The sequence below is a fragment of the Salvelinus fontinalis genome, chromosome 32 (genome assembly GCF_029448725.1).
Source record: "Salvelinus fontinalis isolate EN_2023a chromosome 32, ASM2944872v1, whole genome shotgun sequence".
Taxonomy (NCBI): Eukaryota; Metazoa; Chordata; class Actinopteri; order Salmoniformes; family Salmonidae; genus Salvelinus; species Salvelinus fontinalis.
The window spans coordinates 26772339-26792338 of NC_074696.1; the positions used below are offsets into that span (position 1 = coordinate 26772339).

General features: G+C 41.1%; 1 protein-coding gene across 1 annotated transcript in view; it reads left to right on the forward strand.

Annotated features, from left to right (window-relative positions):
• Positions 1–13032: 13032 nt before the first annotated feature.
• Positions 13033–20000, forward strand: part of meox2b (mesenchyme homeobox 2b) — a 10668-nt gene continuing 3700 nt past the window's right edge. The window contains exons 1-2 of the mRNA XM_055893115.1: positions 13033–14037; positions 18686–18858. Of these exons, the coding sequence (XP_055749090.1) occupies positions 13503–14037; positions 18686–18858 (708 nt within the window). The 5' untranslated portion in view covers positions 13033–13502. The remainder of the gene's footprint in view (positions 14038–18685; positions 18859–20000) is intronic.

A 20000-nucleotide genomic window follows, 5' to 3' on the forward strand; every position in this document is an offset into this window, starting at 1 on the left:
GCTTAATGGCTGCCCTACATGACACGTTGGTCTTGTCTTCAATTAGAGAGCTCTGATTGCGTGTGGATGATTCAGCCGTGGTCAACCTCTAGTTCCATATGCCTCAGGATCCTGACTTTAGAAAGAGGCAGTGTTTGGCACTATACCGGATGGATTCAGGGTTTGAACTGTGAATGACAGCATGATTTATATTCTTCCACTATGTCTTATATGGAGGCAAGCATATGAAGGCCAGAGACTACGGGACTAGTGAAAGTGGTCTTTCCTCCTATCACAGCCTGCCAAATAATCTCATTCCTTCAGTCAGATTTAGTCGGATTGTTGTTTAGCCTGTCTAGGATGAGTGTGCCGCTAGCGGCACTCCCCCCCCACCCCCCACTGAAAAACCAGTGCCGCGAAATTCAAAAAAAATATTTTTTAAAATATTTAACTTTCACACATTAAAGTCCAATACAGCTAATGAAAGACACAGATCTTGTGAATCCAGTCAACATGTCCGATTTTTAACATGTTTTACAGGGAAGACACAATATGTAAAGATGTACATCTATTACCTAAAAACACATTAGCATAATCCACCATCTTTTATTTGTCCACCAACAGCAGTAGCTATCACCAATTCGGCTAAACTAAGATATTTATAGCCCCTAACCAAGAAAAAAACTCATTAGATGACAGTCTGATAACATATTTATGGTATGGGATAGGTTTTGTTAGAAAAAAGTGCATATTTCAGGTAGATGGCATAGGTTACAATTGCACCCACCGTCACAAATGGAATAGAAAAACTACTTAGAGCAACGTGTTTACCTACTTACTAATCATCAAACATTTCGTAAAAATACACAGCATACACGAATCGAAAGACACAGATCCTGTGAATACAGACAATATTTCAGATTTTCTAAGTGTCTTACAGCGAAAACACAATAAATCGTTATATTAGCATAGCACATAGCACATAGCAGCCCAGCATTGATTCTAGCCAAAGTGAGCGATAAAAGTCAACATCGCCAAAATATATTAATTTTTTCACTAACCTTCTCAGAATTCTTCAGATGACACTCCTGTAACATCATATTACACAATCCATATAGAGTTTGATCGAAAATGTTTATATTTAGCCACCAAAATCATGGTTAGACAATGTGAAATGTAGCTCAGCTGGTCAGAAAATGTCCTTGCGCCACTTAGACAGTGATCTACTCTTATACATAAATACTCATAAACGTGACTAAAAAATATAGGGTGGACATCGATTGATAGACAATTTAATTCTTAATACAATTGCGGAATTACATTTTTTAATTTATCCTTACTTTTCAATACAGTTTGCGCCAAGCGAAGCTACGTCAAAAAACATGGCGTCCTAAGCCACTAAAATTTTTCGACAGAAACACGATTTATCATAATAAAAATGTCCTACTTTGAGCTGTTCTTCCATCAGTATCTTGGGCAAAGGATCCTTTCTTGGGAGTAATCGTCTTTCGGTGGAAAGCTGTCCTCTTGCCATGTGGAAATGCCAACTGCGTTCGGGATGAACTGGGAGCGTGCCCAGCTATTCACAGCGTTAAAGAAATAAATGTCCCAAAATCGCACTAAACGGATATAAATTGCTATAAAACGCTTTAAATTAACTACCTTATGATGTTTTTAACTCCTATAACGAGTAAAAACATGACCGGAAAAATATAACAGGCTAAACTAACGCTTGGAAAAATAGCAGGTCGATGTCCTCCACGCGCATTACGCAGCTGCAAAGGAGCTCCTACCTACAGGGTTTTTTTATTTATAGGGCCTGTGAACGCGCAATCGACCCCATTCAAATCGTCATCACGTAAAGGCATCCAGGGGAAGACGTAAGCAGTGTCCGTATAGACATAGCAATAACAGTGCCCTTTTAACTGACTCCAGAACAGTGGCCAAAATTTCTGAAATCTGACTCCATGTCAGGGAAATTGCTGTAGAATGGGCTCTGTTCCACTTAGAGACAAAATTTCAACTCCTATAGAAACTATAGACTGTTTTCTATCCAATAATAATAATAATATGCATATTGTACGATCAAGGATTTTGTGGGAAGCCGTTTCAAAAATTACACGATTAGCATAAATAGTCTCAACAGCGCCCCCATCCTCAACAGGTTAGACTCTCACCATGAGAGTTATAATGTTATAATGGCCAGCGATTCTCTCTCTCTCTCTCTCTCTCTCTTGCTCTCTCTGTCTGTCTCTTCTTTATCATTGCTGTATGACTGGGTGGGATAGATAGTCGTTGAAGAGGTATTGACCTTTATGGCACAAGGGTCACTGGTTCAAGTCCCTCTTAAGCTGTGCTGGTTCTGCCCTCTCAATCACTACAGTCATAATGAAAATAGGACTGCCAGGATATTGACATGAACACAGTGAACACATCCACATATTGTGTTGTCCTCCAGACAGAACTGAGAGAACAGAGCCAGGCTAAAACACCTGATGGTTTATACACATCTGTTTATCACAGTGTTTATGACAGGCAGTGTGATCACAGAAACACAACAGATGTACTATTTACCCTTCATCATCACAATAAATAAGATTATCTCCTACAATTCTGTCAGTAATTCTGTCAGATAAACACCCTTGACAGGGTCTGGTGTGTGTGTGTGTGTGTGTGTGTGTGTGTGTGTGTGTGTGTGTGTGTGTGTGAGAGAGAGAGAGAGAGAGAAAAATGGTGTCTGTTTTGTGTCTGTTTACATACGTGTGTGTGTGTCCATGTCTGTATTACCCATGTACACTTGTAACAGGGAAGTAGAGAGAGTGTAGCTATCTAACGTTTAAGGTTTTCCCTTAATTAGGCCTACAGTGTTTGGGATTAATCAGCTCTGTAAAGAGGCCAGTCTGGCTCCATGTAAACATGGCTCAGCGCTGTGACATGGCCCATTAGCTAAGAAAATGCGGCATTCAAGCCCGTTTGATTGTGGCTTTTTTAAAGGAGCGGTACATGCTGTATTTACGACCCACACCACAACGCAAGCATGGCAGACAGGACTCTGTGTGTGTTTGTATGTGTGCGCGCTCCCTCTGTTTACAGTTCATCCTCCAACAGGATCAGGGTTCTGGGGGAAAATCAGAAACTGTGTCCCTGATTAGAGAACAACCAGGACTGAACATGTGCATGTGCGTGAACATGTGGCCCAGAATGTGGGTCTGTGATTTACCGGCAGAATTAAACGCTTAGCCTCGACTGGTGTGTTGTTTAAAACAGGCTGATTGAAGCACCTCATGTATAAACTGAAGTGATTCTACAGTAGGTTTTGTGTCAAACTCTGTGATGGTTTGAGGGTGAACCGAGCAATGCTTTTGTTCTTGACCTCTTGTACTAATCAGCTGCTCCCCAGGACCTTGTTATGGGAATCAGGTGTGTTAGAGCAGGGCTGGAGCAAAAGCCTGCATGACACAGTTGACCCGGTTGGTCACACCTGATGTAAAGATCAGCCTATAGGACAATGGATGGGGTTCAGACCGTATACTCTCCAGCTGATGTTACTGTACAGATGTAGGATCTTCACTTGAGCCAGTTTGCTACGGCAGGAATATAATCCTGCAGTAACAGGACATGTGAATTATAATGTGGATTATAATGAATACATTTTTGCCTTTTTAAACCTCAAATACACACAAAACATGTCTTGCATTGTAGGAAAGTTATTCTGCAAGAGGGTGATCAAAATAAGATCCCACACCTGTATTATCTGGACCTCATTGTGTAATATCACTCCAGACCAGTAGAGGGAAGTGTGTCCAAACAGTAGCCTGCACCCCTTGAGCGGGATACACTGTAGGGTTGAAATTGAATGAACATGTGACCCATTCAGTTTCTATGGGCATGACGCCCCAACATTTAGTAAATTGGGATCCAGTCTCAGAGTACATGGTCTGGTATGTACAGTATAGGCACTGATTAGTCACCAGTCCTCATTGAACCGCAGTGGCAGCGAGACATATTAGAACATATTAATCATTGGACTTGATCACAAATGCAGTGAATGCGTGCAACACATTTAGGAGAAATACATTTGTTAAATTCTGTGGCAGGAGGAAAACAGCTGGATGAATGAATCATACATTTAAAGATCATTAGTCATACATTTAGATCTATGCGGGAATTTGCTCAGTACAAAGCCATTGGCAGAATGAAATAGCAGTTAGGATGTTGGCGAGAGAGCCCGAAGACCTTTAGAAGGGAAGGAGAGGAAACCATTAAACCATGACATGTCAGCTTCACTTTTCTGAAATACAGCTAATATTAGAACAACATGTGGAGAGAGAGAGAGAGGATTTCTCTGTAATTCAGGATTGTGACTGCTGAAAAGTGCCAGTCGATTTTGTGTTTGTTAGAAACCAATTGACTTTTAAGAAGGGTTGACAGTGTGATGTACACAGCATGGAATACTTTATTCCTGATATTGGTGAAGAGAGTCTGAGTCACCGACTGGAGTCAGATGGTCTCACAGATACACACTCTGCACAGTGTCAAATGTCTGCTGGATTTTTGCTGTATTACTGATAATACACCCCAAATTCTCCCCAGTAAAATATGGTGTTTAATTTCATGCTTCTATAAATATGTATATAACACAACTACACTATCTAAACCAGGGATGGGCAACTTTGTTTGGAGTGGGGGCTACCCAAAAAATCTGAAATCATCATGAGGGGCTGCAGTGGTTCTCGGATCTGGGTACCCACATCCATACCCACATGCAGTCAGAGCTGGCCCTAGACTTTTGGGGACCCTAAGCGCAATGTTGTTTTTGTTGACATTTAGAAAGTTTGCATAGAAAATAGACAATTGTCAGCTAGGGTACGTTTCCATTTAACTAGACTGAACAAAAATATACACGCAACATGCAACTATTTCAAAGATTTTACTGAGTTACAGTTCAGGAAATCAGTCAAGTTAAATAAATTCATTAAGCCTTAATTTATGGATTTCACATGACTGGAAATACAGATAGATCTGCGTCTGTTGGTCACAGATACCTTAAAAAAGGTAGGGAGTGGATCAGAAAACCAGTCAATAGCTGTGCAAAGTTGCTGGATATTGGCGGGAACTGGAACACGCTGTTGAACACGTCGATCCAGAACATCCAAAACGTGCTCAATGGATGACATGACTGGTGAGTATGCAGGCCATTTTCAGCTTCCAGGAATTGTGTACAGATTTTTGCGACACGGGGCAGTGCGTTATCATGCTTAAACATGAGGTGATGGCAGCGGATGAATGGCACGACATTGACCTCAGGATCTCACCACGGTATTTCTGTGCTTTCAGATTGCCATTATGCAATTGTGTTCATTTTCTGTATCTTATGCCCACCGCCACCATTCACAACGTTGATATCAGCAAACCGCTCGCCCACACGACGCCATATGTCTGCCATCTGCCCGGTACAGTTGAAACCGGGATTCATCTGGGAAGAACACACTTCTCCAACGTGCCAGTGGCCATCGAAGGTGAGCGTTTTCCCACTGAAGTCGGTTATGATGCTGAACTGCAGTCAGGTCACGACCCTGGTGAGGACAACAAGCACGCAGATAAGCTTCCCTGAGACAGTTTCTGTCAGTTTGAGCAGGAATTCTTCGGTTGTGCAATCCCACAGTTTCATCAGCTGTCCAGCTGGTGTGGTTACACGTGGTTGTAAGGCCGGTTGGAGGCAGCTTATGGTAAATTAATTATCTGGCAAAAGCTCTGGTGGACATTCCTGCAGTATGCATTTTGCATTTTGTTGTGTGACAAAACTGCACATTTCAGAGTGGCCTTTTATTGTTTCCAGCACAAGGTCCACCTGTGTTATGATCATGCTGTTTAATCAGCTTTTTGCCACACCTGTCAGGTGGATGGATCATCTTGGAAAAGGAGAAATGCTCGCTAACGGATGTAAACAAATTTGAGAGAAATACGTTTTTCATGCATGTGGAAAAATTCTCAGGGATCTTTTATTTCAGCTCATGAAACATGGGACGAACACTACAGTACATGTTGCGTTTATATTTTTGTTCAGTGTGTGTCGATAATAACAGCTGGACGTAACGACGTCACACCTAAAGGAAAACACAATTACTCAAATACCTACATTGTTGAATAAAAATGTAGTGCTTGCAGTGTTTCCATTACCCATTTAGGCAAATTGCGTATTAATAAATTGCCGACAGCCTGTATGCCCTCCCACTTGTCTGTTTCTTGTCTCAGGTAGCCAACGTATCGTCAAGGTTTGTGCCATGGTAAAACTTGAACTCTTCTAGATCTGAAATAAATGATGGAGAAACTTGCCAGTCAACCAGAAAAGCAAGGCGAAGCAATTCAGGCATTGTTGAAAGTCCGGACAATCCTTGTCCTGCAAAGAAACATAATTGTTATAGTTTAATTATTTTATTTTGGATGCAGTAGGCATTTAGAATTAAATGTTAAGTGGAGCGATATTGTTACCATCATTTATTAGAAAAACACTGTTTCCATCATCATTTGTCGCAATTAAGAACGTTTGACAAAAGAAAAATCCACCTCTGTCGAACAAATAAAAATGTTGTCAATCATTAGAAAATGTCTCCCACTCCATTTTTTTTAAACATTGTTTTTGTCGGAAAAACCTTGGTCAATGGAAACCTGCCAAGAGAAAAACTGCTGAACAAATTTTTTACAAATTTCGAAATTGCACCTTGTGTATTCTGACTCCCATCCCATCCTTGATCTAATCAAATTATGCTGATTTTATGAAGACACATTTTCTTCAAATCTAGGGAAATGATTTGTAAAGCTATGGCAGTTCATTATTGTACTTATAGTATAGAATAGGAATCTACATTTTCTTCACCATGTCATACTAACTTTCAGACTTTCCCTTTCCCTCAACAGACACATAGGGTACAGTATGACAGTTCAAACCCTATAATAAAACCTCTAACACCATGCTATACAGTAATACAACAGGTGTAAGAGTATGGGATATTCTTTGTGTATGACATCAAAACTCATCCAAATTATACTGTATATTGTTATATAGAAAGCATCTGAATTGCTTTTGCATGCGTTGAAAGTACATTATCCCTTTGTTATGATTAATTGACTATTACCATGACAACTATTAATCATTATGTTGTTGTAGAAAGAATGTGAAATGTCTTTACATGCTTTGATATAGTTTTATCTCTGTGAAGCAGTAGCTGGCATCTGCAGAAGGAAGACGCAACGGCTGTTGAATCTATCTGATACATTGGCTGACGGAGGGTTTTACAGTTAGTCACACAAACACACACACACACACACACACACACACACACACACACACACACACACACACACACACACACACACACACACACACACACACACACACACACACACACACACACACACACACACACACACACACACACACACACACACACACACACACACACACACACGCACGCCTACTCCGTTTCTTTTATCACAAAACAACAGAGTTACAGTAGTTTCTAATTTTGTGAGAAATGATCCAGGGAAACTATCTTTGAGGCTCAACACTAAAAGCACCACAATAAAGGGATAGGACAGACCAAAGTTAGGCTTTCATAACGGTTTTTCATTTGGTAAGTTGTCGTTTGAAAACTCATTAAATTAATATGTAGCAATTTCAGACTTCTGAAAGTATTGAAATTGAAGTTCAGAGGAATCCCAGAATAAAATATAGAAACCTAACAGCACACAAGAAAACGGTATACTCATTATGTATGTTTTATTTCAGTTTAACTTTATTTAATAGGATACATTTTAAGACAGTAAAATCTGACAATGATACAATAAATCACAAGCACAATTGTTATTCATATTTATATTTTAATTATCATCACAACAAAACTAAACTATGAAGTTTAGTGAGGCGCAACTGTTTGTAATGCATCGTATGCTAGCGGTATACCACAGGCTATCCTTCTCACAGTGTAAACCCAGACTGGTTGACAAAGCCAGGTTACAGTGTGAGCAACAGCTGCAGTTAAATGTCTAACATCATATTCACTATAGACGCTATATAAACACACACAGGAACACACACACATGCACAGACACACACATTGACACACACCTGCCACAGCCCACAGTGTGAAAAAAGTCAAAGGACTCACCTGTTGAAAATCCCTTTCCCCCAGGGAGCAGTCAAATGATCGACCGGGTGTCAGTTACGGAGGGTTAGGGGTCTCTGTCGTTCTGCGAGAGGGGCTGCAAGTGCATCCCGGACTGGGCTGGAGAGCAACATCTACCCCTGGGGAAACCTACCTCCATGCTACAGCCGGCCTCCATACCCCAGACCAAAACGAAACCATATGAGCATATAAGTGAGGTCCTAAACCCACGGATTACTTTACACAGCTACTAATTGGCCTAATTTGAAAAGTAAACACAGTATTTTTCTCCAGGACCCCTAGCTACAGGACCACCGGATGTGCTGGTGCAGCCTAAGACTCATTGTATACCGCTACAGCTCTGAGAGATCTACTCCAACAGTGGATGGCGGGATGGCTCTCACTCCCTCTCCTTCTGTTAAAACAATTTCCTTGAAAATGAATCTAATTTCCTCTCCCAATACCCGGCTTCATGTGTGCGGTTTCTCCTGCACCGCAGTCGCCTATATGTTTAAAATAGCCAGGACGCAGATATATATCAGTAGATGCTTTTAAAAGCAAATCAGCAAAGGAAATATTTCTAACTCAAATGCTAAATTTGTTTGAGTGAGATTGAGTGAATTATCGTAGGGAATAGTCTGGAAAGAATTGAATCATAGACATAATGAAAGTCCCCAAAACAAAGACTATTACCAAGTAACCACCATTTTGAGTGCATTTATTTATCAAATCTAAAGTGCTAGTTTTGTTATAGTGGTCATTATGTAGAAATTGTTTTGATGAAATGGTGAGAAGGGAATAGAAATCTGCTTGAAATGATGAATCGCATAACACTGAAACAAACTGTATAACATTTATAAGAACCACACAGTGCCTTCAGAAAGTATTCACACCCCTTGACATTTACTTTTTTGGGGGGTATTACAGCCTGAATATAAAGTGAATTACATTGAGATTGTGTGTCACCGGCTTACACACAATACCCCATAATGTCAGTGTAATTATGTTTTTAGATATTTTTTACAAATTTGTTAAAAATGAAAAGCTGAAATGTCTTGAGTCAATAATTATTTATTCCCTTTGTTATGGCAAGCCTAAATAAGTTCAGGATTAAAAATGTGCTTAACAAGGCACATAATAAGTTGCATGGACTCACTCTGAGTGCAATAGTGTTAAACATGATTTTTGAATGATTACCTCGCCTCTGTACCCCACACATACAATTATCTGTCACAATCGTTATAAGGAGAGGACAAAGATGCAGCGTGGTATGTTTCCATCCTTTTTATTTGGAAGAGGAAAAAACAATAAAGCGAAAAAACAAAACGTGAAGCTCAAAGTAGTGCTCACAGGCAACTATACCTAGACAAGATCCCACAAAGCACAATGGGGAAATGGCTGCCTAAATATGATCCCCAATCAGAGACAACGATAAACAGCTGCCTCATATTGGGAACCATACCAGGCCAACATAGATAATTAATCACCCTCGTCACTGTCACGTCAACCAACATAGAGAATAAACAGCTCTCTGTGGTCAGGGCGTGACATTATCTTTAAGGTCCCTCAGTCGAGCAGTGAATTTCAAACACAGATTCAACCACAAAGACTAGGGAGGTTTTCCAATGCCTTGCAAAGAATGGGACCTATTGGTAGAAGGGTAAAAATAAAATAAGCATATCCCTTTGAAAATGGTGAAGTTATTAATTACACTTTGGATGGTGGATCAGTACACCCAGTCACTACAAAGATACAGGCGTCCTTTCTAACTCAGTTGACAGAGAGGAAGAAAACCGCTCAGGGATTTCACCATAGCTGTGATAGGAGAAAACTGAGGACGGATCAACAGCACTGTAGTTACCCCATAATACTAACCTAAATGAAACAGTGAAAAGAAGGAAGCCTGTACAGAATCAAGTATTCCAAAACATGCATCCTGTTTGCAATAAGGCACTAAAGTAAAACTGCAAAAAATGTGGTGAAGAAATTAACTTTATGTCCTGAATACAAAGCGTTTGGGGGCAAATCCAACACAACACATTACTGAGTACCACTTTTCATATTGTCAACCATGGTGGTGGCTGCAACATATTATGGATAGGCTTGTCATCGGCAAGGACTAGGGAGTTTTGGGGCATAAAAATAAATGTAATAGAGCTAAGTACAGGCAAAATCCTATCGAAAAACATGGTTCAGTCTGTTTTCCAACAGACACTGGGAGACAAATTCACCTTTCAGCAAGACAATAACCTAAAACACAAGCCCAAATACACACTGGAGTTGATTACCAAAAGGACATTGAATGTTCCTGAGTGGCCTAGTTACGGTTTTTACTTAATCCGGCTTGAAAATCTATGGCAACACTTTAAAATGGCCGTCATTGAAAATAAGAAGTCAAGGGTTATGAATACTTTCTGAAGGTGCTGTGTATACAGTAACAGTCAAACGTTTGGACACACCTACTCATTCAAGTGTTTTTCTTTATTTATACTATTTTCTACATTATAGAATAAAACATAAACTATGAAATAACACATATGGAATAATGTAGTAACCAAAAAGTGTTAAACAAATCATAATATATTCATATTTTAGATTCTTCAAATTAGTCACCCTTTGCCTTGATGACAGCTTTAAACACTCTTGGCATTCTCTCAACCAGCTTCACCTGGAATGCTTTTCCAACAGTCTTGAAGGAGTTCCCACAAATGCTGAGGACTTGTTGGCTGTTTTTCCTTCACTCTGCGGTACAACTCATTCCAAACCATCTCAATTGGGTTGAGGTCGGCTGATTGTGGAGGCTAGGTCATCTGATGCAGCATTCGATCACTCTCTTTCTTGGTCAAATAGCCCTTGGGTCATTGTCCTGGTGAAAAACAAATGATAGTCCCACTAAGCGAAAACCAGATGGGATGGTGTATCACTGCAGAATGCTGTGGTAGCCATGCTGGTTGTGTGCCTTGAATTCTAAATAAATCACTGACAGTGTCACCATCATAGCACCCCCACACCATCACACCTCCTCTTCCATGCTTCACGGTGGGAACATCACATGCGGAGATCCTTCGTTCACCTACTCTGCATCTCACAAAGACACGGTGGTTGGAACCAAAAGTCTCACATTTGGTCTCATCAGACCAAGGGACAGATTTCCACCGGTCTAATGTCCATTGCTCATGTTTCTTGGTCCAAGCAAGTCTCTTCTTATTATTTGTGTCCTTTAGTAGTGGTTTCCTTGCAGCAATTCGACCATGAAGGCCTGATTCAATCATTCTTCTCTGAACAGTTGATGTTGAGATGTGTCTGTTACTTGAACTCTGTGAAGCATTTATTTGGGCTGCAAGTTCTGAGGCTGGTAACTCTAATGAACTTAACGTCTGCAGCAGAGGTAACTCTGGGTCTTCCTTTCCTGTGGCGGTCCTCATGAGAGCCAGTTTCATCAGAGCGCTTGATGGTTTTTGCGACTGCACTTGAAGAAACTTTCAAAGTTCTTGATATTTTCCGCATTGACTGACCTTCATGTCTTAAAGTAATGATGGACTGTCATTTCTCTTTGTTTATTTGAGCTGTTCTTGCCATAATATGGACTTGGTCTTTTACCAAATAGGGCAATCTTTTGTGTACCACCCTACCTTGTTACAACACAACTGATTGGCTCAAACATAATAAGAAGGAAAGAAACTCCACAAATGGACTTTTAACAAGCCACACCTGTTAATTGAAATGCATTGCTGGTGACTACCACATGAAGCTGGTTGAGAGAATGCCAAGAGTGTGTAAAGCTGTCATGAAGGCGAAGGTTGGCTACTTTGAAGAATTTCAAATATAAAATATATTTTAACATTTTTGTTGGTTACTACATGATTCCATATGTGTTATTTCATAGTTTTGATGTCTTCACTATTATTCTACATTATAGAAAATAGTAAAAATAAAGAAAACCCTGGAATGAGTCGCCGTGTCCAAACTTTTGACTGGTACTGTAATTGTAAATGAAAGCTGGTAAAAACAACTGCCAAATGAATCACTTTGACAAACAATAACTAATTTCATTGCGCTAAATTAGTTTTTCTCACTCTATTGCGTTTATACAACCCCCCTATAATTTTCCATAATGAATTCACATGAAGTCATGTGAATGTGAGTCTTTTCTAATGGCTGAAAAAACTCAGATCAAAGAGATACTTTGACAGTTAAAACACATAGTGAAAAAGGGAAAATCTTAATGAAGACTTGAAACATGAAAATACATTTAAAGAATGACAAAGTGATGTTGAAAACTACTAGGGCTTAAATGCTTAGGAGTGTGTGTGTGTGTGTGTGTGTGTGTATGCGTGTGTGTGTGTGTGTGTGTGTGTGAGGGTGAGGGTGAGGGGAGTAGAGTGGAAGGGTTAGGGGCTAATGTTAACACATACAATATTCGTAGATTTGGATAAAAAGTTTATCAAATCAATCAGATGCTGAATGGAGTCCAATATTGGGGCACATACAACATACAGTAAACATATTTTCAAACGATCTATACACCTAAATGCAACGCATCAGCTGCTATATGCAGTAAACACACAAACAGCAGATAATGTTGGGGTGTTGAACCCCCAAACCCCCATATCCAACCCCCATAAAGTCTGATGCAACACTGCACTTCTCAGAAATCGTGTCGAGGGGGTCGGGTGGGTCAAAAATAAATTGCCCACTTTTCTGGCGTCCAGGCCGTTGGAATGGTTTAGATTTATTGTGCGTTGCGTTTTGGAGGAAGATCGTGTGCATGTGGTCAGAAGCCTAGCAGTGAGTCAGTGCACCAGTGACCCGGCCTCCCTCTCACGTTACGTCCTATATATATATTATCCCCGCTCCTGGCCTCCTCCCACCCTCCCTCCCTCTCACTCTCTCTCCCAACTTCCCTGGAACCACTCTGGCCTCAACCGTCTCTCCTCCGTCTCTCTTCTCCGTCTACCGTCTCCCTGTGTCCTGACACCCGAGCTCCAGCTCAGCAGAATCAGTGTTTACCCGCGCTGTGCCTGGCAACAGGCTGCATGCTCGGGATTACCGGAGGCCCTTCCTTTCAACGCTGCGATCTCTGCCTTCCTTTAGCCTCCTCCGATCGTTTTCCCTGGGAACTAACAGGGAGCGCACGGAGGTGAGAGGTGAGAGAGCCGTGGAGGAGAGCCCTGATTTGAGGCTCTGCGTCCGCCCACCTCCCTCAACTGGCTTCAGTCTGCTCTACTCTCTGTCCTGCAACATCTCTGTCTTGTGATCTCAATTAGTCACTCTAGTCGTTCCTGGAAGTTTTTGTGGTTGTGTGTTTGGTGGACTTAGGGGTGTTTGTCTTTTGGGTGGATCTTGTGGATCACTGTGATGGATCACTCCCTGTTTGGGTGCCTCCGTAGCCCCCACGCCCCGGCCCAGGGTCTGCACCCCCACCCTGCCTTTAGCCAGTCCCCGCTGGCGCTGCATGGACGCTCTGACCACATATCCTACCCTGACCTGCCCGGCTCCTCACCGCCCTGCGGGGGGTACCCTGGCCCCGGGGAGGAGGGCGTGTACGGAGGGCAGCAACACCACCATCGTGGAGGACACCCGCATCAGCACCAGCAGCACCCCCACCACCCACAGCACCAGACCCACCAGACCCCCTGGCACGTTCCACAGATGCCCTCAACCAACACTAGACATGGCCTCTGCCTGCCTCTCCCAGACAGCCAAGTCTCAGAACGGTGTGGTGGGGGTACCCCAAATCTGTGTGGCTCCAACACCAACCCCAGTCTGGGAGGTAGTAGTGACCCCACAGGTGTATCCTGTGTCTCTGGGGACTTTGGACGACAGACGATGTCCCCGGACGAGACTGAACAGAGACGGAACAGTAAAGGGAAAGACGATTTGCACAGCTCAGGTAAGATGAGGACAACGAGGGCATTATTCTCTTCTCTCCTCTATGCTTTTCTTAGCTTTGACTTAAGTCTCAAAGTTTTGGTTGTTTCTTTCAAAACTCACTGAGGAGTTTATCACATAGCGAGGGAGTATAACGATTTGAAGTTTTGGGTTTGTCTATTCTCATATTGGGGATTTCACCATCTGTGTGTAAGCAACCACAGTCCACAGATGTTGAAACAGGAGAGAACAGTTTGTGATACAGTAATAAAACACACAAATTAATCGTTTGCATTTTAACTAATTGGCTAATGTTTTCATGATCACTGAAAGCGCTGTAGTCTTCTGCGTCAATGCTCCTAAATTCGAGAACCTCATGAGAAGTTGTGCAATGACCAAAGAGTTCAGTGCATACTTTTTGCTTTCAAAGTCAATTCAAAGTTTGATCCTTACTGACTAGTAGGTAGGCTTGTTGTTTTAGCATTTGGGCCTTGTTTTTACAGTGGTTGTCCAGATCAAATTGAGGGCCGTAGGTCATTTGCATTTTTCTACAGGTTTATTTGAAACGGACTTAGTTCTGATGATTGAAACTGATGTCTTTTTTGATTACCGACTGCTTGATGCTCATGGTTCAATGTTGGATATCATTTTGTTTTCTTAATTGTCTACTTGCAAATGTAATTCATTCATTTCAATTACTAGCTATTGCACTACAGTTAGCTGTAATTGAACATTTATCTGTACTAACATCTCTTAATGGGAAGATATGTATACCCACATTTCAGTATTATAAGACCTTGTGTTATAGGATCTTTAAAGATCTTATTTGATCTTGATTATGTCTTATCTCTACTGTTTCCCATGCTGTATTGACATTCATTCCTATTTGGAATTACTGTCTAGAATTTAACGGGGTAGGATTAGGCTAACTTTATCGATATTTAAAATAAATGCAGGCAAGTGCTTTTTAGAAACAGCGCATTAATGTGTGAAACACTAGGCGGCAAGGCAGCACACTTCAAATATCATCTTGTACTTCATTTCCCCTGAATTCAATGAATCAAATTATTCTCACACCATCGTTTAGTTATATTTTCAGTAAAACAAGAGATAATTAATGAATTAATGTTTTTATAAATATACCTATTATGGAAAAGGTTTTTGGAAGCAAAATGATAATCACAATTCAATTAAACCATTTGACTTGATAAAAAGGTTAAATTGTCTTTCTAAATGCTAAGGTCAATAGTCATACTATTCTATTGACAATCTTATATGAAGAAATGAGCAAGTGTGATACATTACAGATTTGCAGTCATCTTCTGTTATTTGAAGCATTAGATCCATTACCTTTCTGTCTACATTTGTTTTAACAGATATTAAGATACTTTGGTTTCCTCTCTCAGTGTTAAGCAATAGGGAATTGATTTACTTCTGTCATTTGCTGCAATATTGACATAGATTGAACCGGTAGAAAGTAACTGAGACAATCTTCCATTTCCATTAGAATCAAAGTGCCTTTTAACATTCCTCAATCTCAACCCCGTCAACCCCATTTTATAGGTTATAGCCTGGCACAGCCAATGTTTTATTTGTCCCTCTCTTCAGGCCCCCAGGGATAATCAACAGTGACATTTTCCTCCAGGGTATTAATGGCCTACAGGTGTGATTTCTGTGAAGCCTCCTTTTAAACTGTTACAATGGGCACACCTGGGCTTTTTCATAGGCCTAAACCTGCATAGGATTTATGGCTGTAGAACGTACGTACCTATAGCATTAGCCGCAACAGCTGTGTGAAAAACCAGCCTCTTAATAATAATAATAATGTGGGTGGAGAATTAATCCTTAACACTTCTGGAAATCACTGTTGGTCATCTACAGTATGGATGATAGAATGAAATGGAAGAAAATAGAATAGAATATAACTGTATTTGTCCATTAGTGACGTAACAAAAAGCTGTATATCTAGGTCCAATTTCCACATTTGTTAAACAACTATTTTCAGATGAGCCCATTTAGTGGCACGTGGGAATGTGTACCTAAGTCAGTGATATTATAGATCATTTTACACACTGTCCTCCCAACGACTATGTTGCCTTTGAGAGCACTAAGGTTGTAAGGACAGACTGATCTGTACCCCGGGTGGAGTCTCAAAATGGCCGATGGCTAAATGCGTTGGACACGTCATGCAGGGCACCGCACTAGACCTAATATGGCTGTATATGGCTGTAGCCCTCATTATCAGCAGTCACCATAATAATGCAAGCTCCATCCATATCAGGGCTGGGGACTAGACAAGTCAGGCCCTTAATAAGTTACTAGCACAGTGGCTGGACTTCCTGGCGGCTACACAAGGGCTGATTCAGGTCATCAGCGTAGGGTCACGACAAGAGCCCTGCTCTCTGTATCCAGAAGCCATTTCACTGACACCAGCTTCCAGTGGTGTCGTGCACCAACACATTTTATTGGGGCACTGATAGGATGGCCAAATTCTCTTTGCATTCATTCTGTAGGTTATACTGTATTGTGCCTTTTTTCATCCTAAAAATGTATCAAATTGAAGGGGCCCTGTTTGAATGAGCAGGACGGCTCTGCCAGGTCCTACTGTCTGTATCTGTATCGTTCTCCCTGCAAGGAAACCCACCAGGTAGAAGTGCTGTTGTGCCCAGTAGTTCACTTTCCACTTCCATTTGCCATCTCTCAGGTTAGTTTTACCCCAGGGTGCAATTGTAATTGACAGCCAGTAGAACTGTGAAGCACTACCCAGGAGCTGCACCTCTAACACCAATCACGTTTCCTAATTTTAACCTCCATTGCACGTTACAAAAGGCAACATGGGCTTTATTTGAGGTCCTATTTCTGATGAGGTAACGGTTTTATGAGGTAACATGCTGTGGCAATGGTGAAATAAATGGTAAAATAATGGTAAAATGCACCTTCTTGACACATAACAAAGAATGCTAAACAAAAGTTAAAGATGTAATGTAGATTAATGTTGTAGGAATATTTAAGGAGAATTGCAAGACACTGTACGGTATAAACCATTAAACAATTGTTTCAAATAAAATAAAATACCTAAACCATGTGAAAGATCTTTTGTTTGAAGGTTTTATTTCCAGAAATGTCTTAGTCCCATATTCTGTTTTTATAAATTGAGTGCCATGAATATAGGGGACTGGATGTTCCTGTGTGATGTGGCAGAGAGAAAGACTCTTTCCTGGCACTATTTGATTTGTCAGCACATCCAACACGTCCAACAATTACAGTTGAACTAAGAGAATGTTAGCTGGTTTTATTTGGCGTGGACTAGAGAACAACATGTAAATTACAGCTCAACTCTTTTGATGAAGTGTAGTGTTAAGAGATATTTGAATGAGGTTCACCCAATTTGAAGCCACATCTATATGAAAAAACATTTGAAAAGGATTTGATTAATGTACGCTTTTCAGAATCCAATTGAGCAATCTGGATTAAATACAGACAATTAGACCAAAATAAATTACAATCTGGAAAGTCTTTCTGAAGTCTACTTAACTTCAATCAAATATACGATGAATCGCACCACACACTCTTACCCGTGGCATCTGCTGAAATGCTTCAGTCTGTATGTAGAGTGGGGCGGTGTAAGATTTCCGGCCATGTTCCATTTGATGTCTAGGCCCGTGGGTGGTGCTAGGCTGATCTATGTATCTATTGGTCTATTGTTCAGTCTGCCAGGTGATAGGTGGGAGGTTCACACCCTACATTACCGTCCCACATTACCACATCACGTTATCACGCTACCACACCCCACATAGCAGAGGCAGCATGCACCTCAACTTTGGGGCACGAGTAGGATGGCCAAATTCAATAGCTTATCTTACATTTTTCATAAAAGAAAGAATACCTTCCATCTCATCAGTGTTTGGATAAAAATGACGGGGCTTATTTCCCCCTTAGTTACAAGGAACATTAACTACACATTATCACATGCATTATTACATCAGACATTACCACATGCATTACAGCTTCACATTACCCCACACCTGACTGACCTCAGCTTAACCTTCCCTCCGGTCCACCAGAGATGAACTCTTGGAATCACTTTTGTCTTAGAACAATAGAGCTACAGTATCGAGTTGGCTAGCCTCACATATTAGCCCTCTTTTAGGATGAAACTTCTATTTAGAACAGGTGATAAAGTACTGGAGAGAGGCAGAGACAATTCCACCAACTTTCCAGTTAAACAAGTGATGCCTAGGTTTAAAGGAAATGAGGCTATAGAAAATTGATTTGTGGAATTGTCACATACAGTAAGAAAGTGTTACAACGTAATACTATTTGAGTGATGTCAGTCTGTTTCTTTCTATGCTGCAAGGAGCGGGTGAGGATGAGTGAGTTTGTTTCAGAGAAAGAACACAGGGTAGTTGTCAGAGGGAGCTGGGCTCTGAGACTGTAGAGAACACCCTGCCTGCCACCTCTCATCCCCCTCCTCCAGTAAGACACTATAAAGTGTGCATGAACAATATCCCCATAATAAAAGGTGATTGGCACCCCTAATTGTTTTGCTTTCATTTTGCATTTCAGCCCTGCAGTTTATCACACAATCCCTTCTTTTTTTCACCCTTTTCCTCTCCTTTCTTTTTTGGCGACTCAACAGGGTCTGGAAAAAGTTCTGTTTTTCATTTCAGATTCCCAGGACGGGAGCTATAAGTCTGACGTGAACAGCAAGCCCAGGAAGGAGAGGACGGCGTTCACCAAGGAACAGATCCGGGAACTGGAGTCAGAGTTTGCGCACCACAACTACCTGACGAGACTGAGGCGATACGAGATAGCAGTCAACCTCGACCTCACAGAAAGACAAGTACGTTGTGTGCAGAAAGACAAGTTGTTGTGTGGAAGCAATAACATCTATAAACATTTGCATATTAAAAAAAAGTGAAAAGTGGTAAATAAAATAAAAAGTATCTTACCTGTTGGGTGTTGATAAAAAAAAACAAGTTAATTAGTCATAATATTGGCTTATCATCTAATGACAAAACATTTTGCAGTTAATTTCTCTCTTTGATGATCAAATAAATCAGGACATTTTCTGTAAACAAAATATCTGAAGGAATCACGGTTAGAGGACTGATTCTGTAATTACCCTAAGAACTCACAGACTCATGTATTCAAAGACTCACATGGAAATGTCAGCTAACAGCAGTTGTTAGGGATTCTATTAAAAACTGCACAGGCCTCAGGATGAAAACCCTGTATGTTTTGACATTACCAAACGCTTGTCATGCTAATGTTCTGAATCTAATCGCTTCCAAACCAAAACCGCCGAGGCTTTTTGATATATCTGTGCTGAATGTGTGTGTCTGTCTGTGTGTGTGTGTGTGTGTGTGTGTGTGTGCGTGCGTGCGTGCGTGCGTGCTTGTTGCCAGCACTGCTGGTCTGTCTGTGTGTGTGCACGGACTGTCTCATGGCATGTGTCAGACACCAGATGTTTCTGTAATTCCCTTCAGACACTAATAGGAAGTACACTGACATTAAGGGACGGATTCCCGCACAGTATGCAGAAGGGAGAATCTCTATTGAAAGTGTTGTTTAGTCCAGTATGTAGGATTAAACTGGGGCCAGGATGAAAAGAAACAAACTTTTAATCAAAATATATATTTTTAATGTCTAATCTGCCTTGATCTAAAAAGTTGGTCTGCATAAATCTGTTGGTAGTGATGCGTTTAACCTAACCAACCTACACACTCACCACACCCATAAGTGCTTTTGGAAATCATAATGTGTTGTATAAATCCAATCAGAATTTCAAGGCCAGGCCCAGGCAGCCAAGCAACAACCCACTGAGGACTTAGGCCTTCCAGCTAGGAGCCCTGTCCTTCACAATCACTCCCACTCATATTGGCTGCCTCTCCTCTCTTCCTCTCTCCTCTCCTGTCCTCTCTTCTCCACACATTCCCAATGCAAGGCCTATAAATCTGGATGTGCGTTGTGTCTGTATCTGTG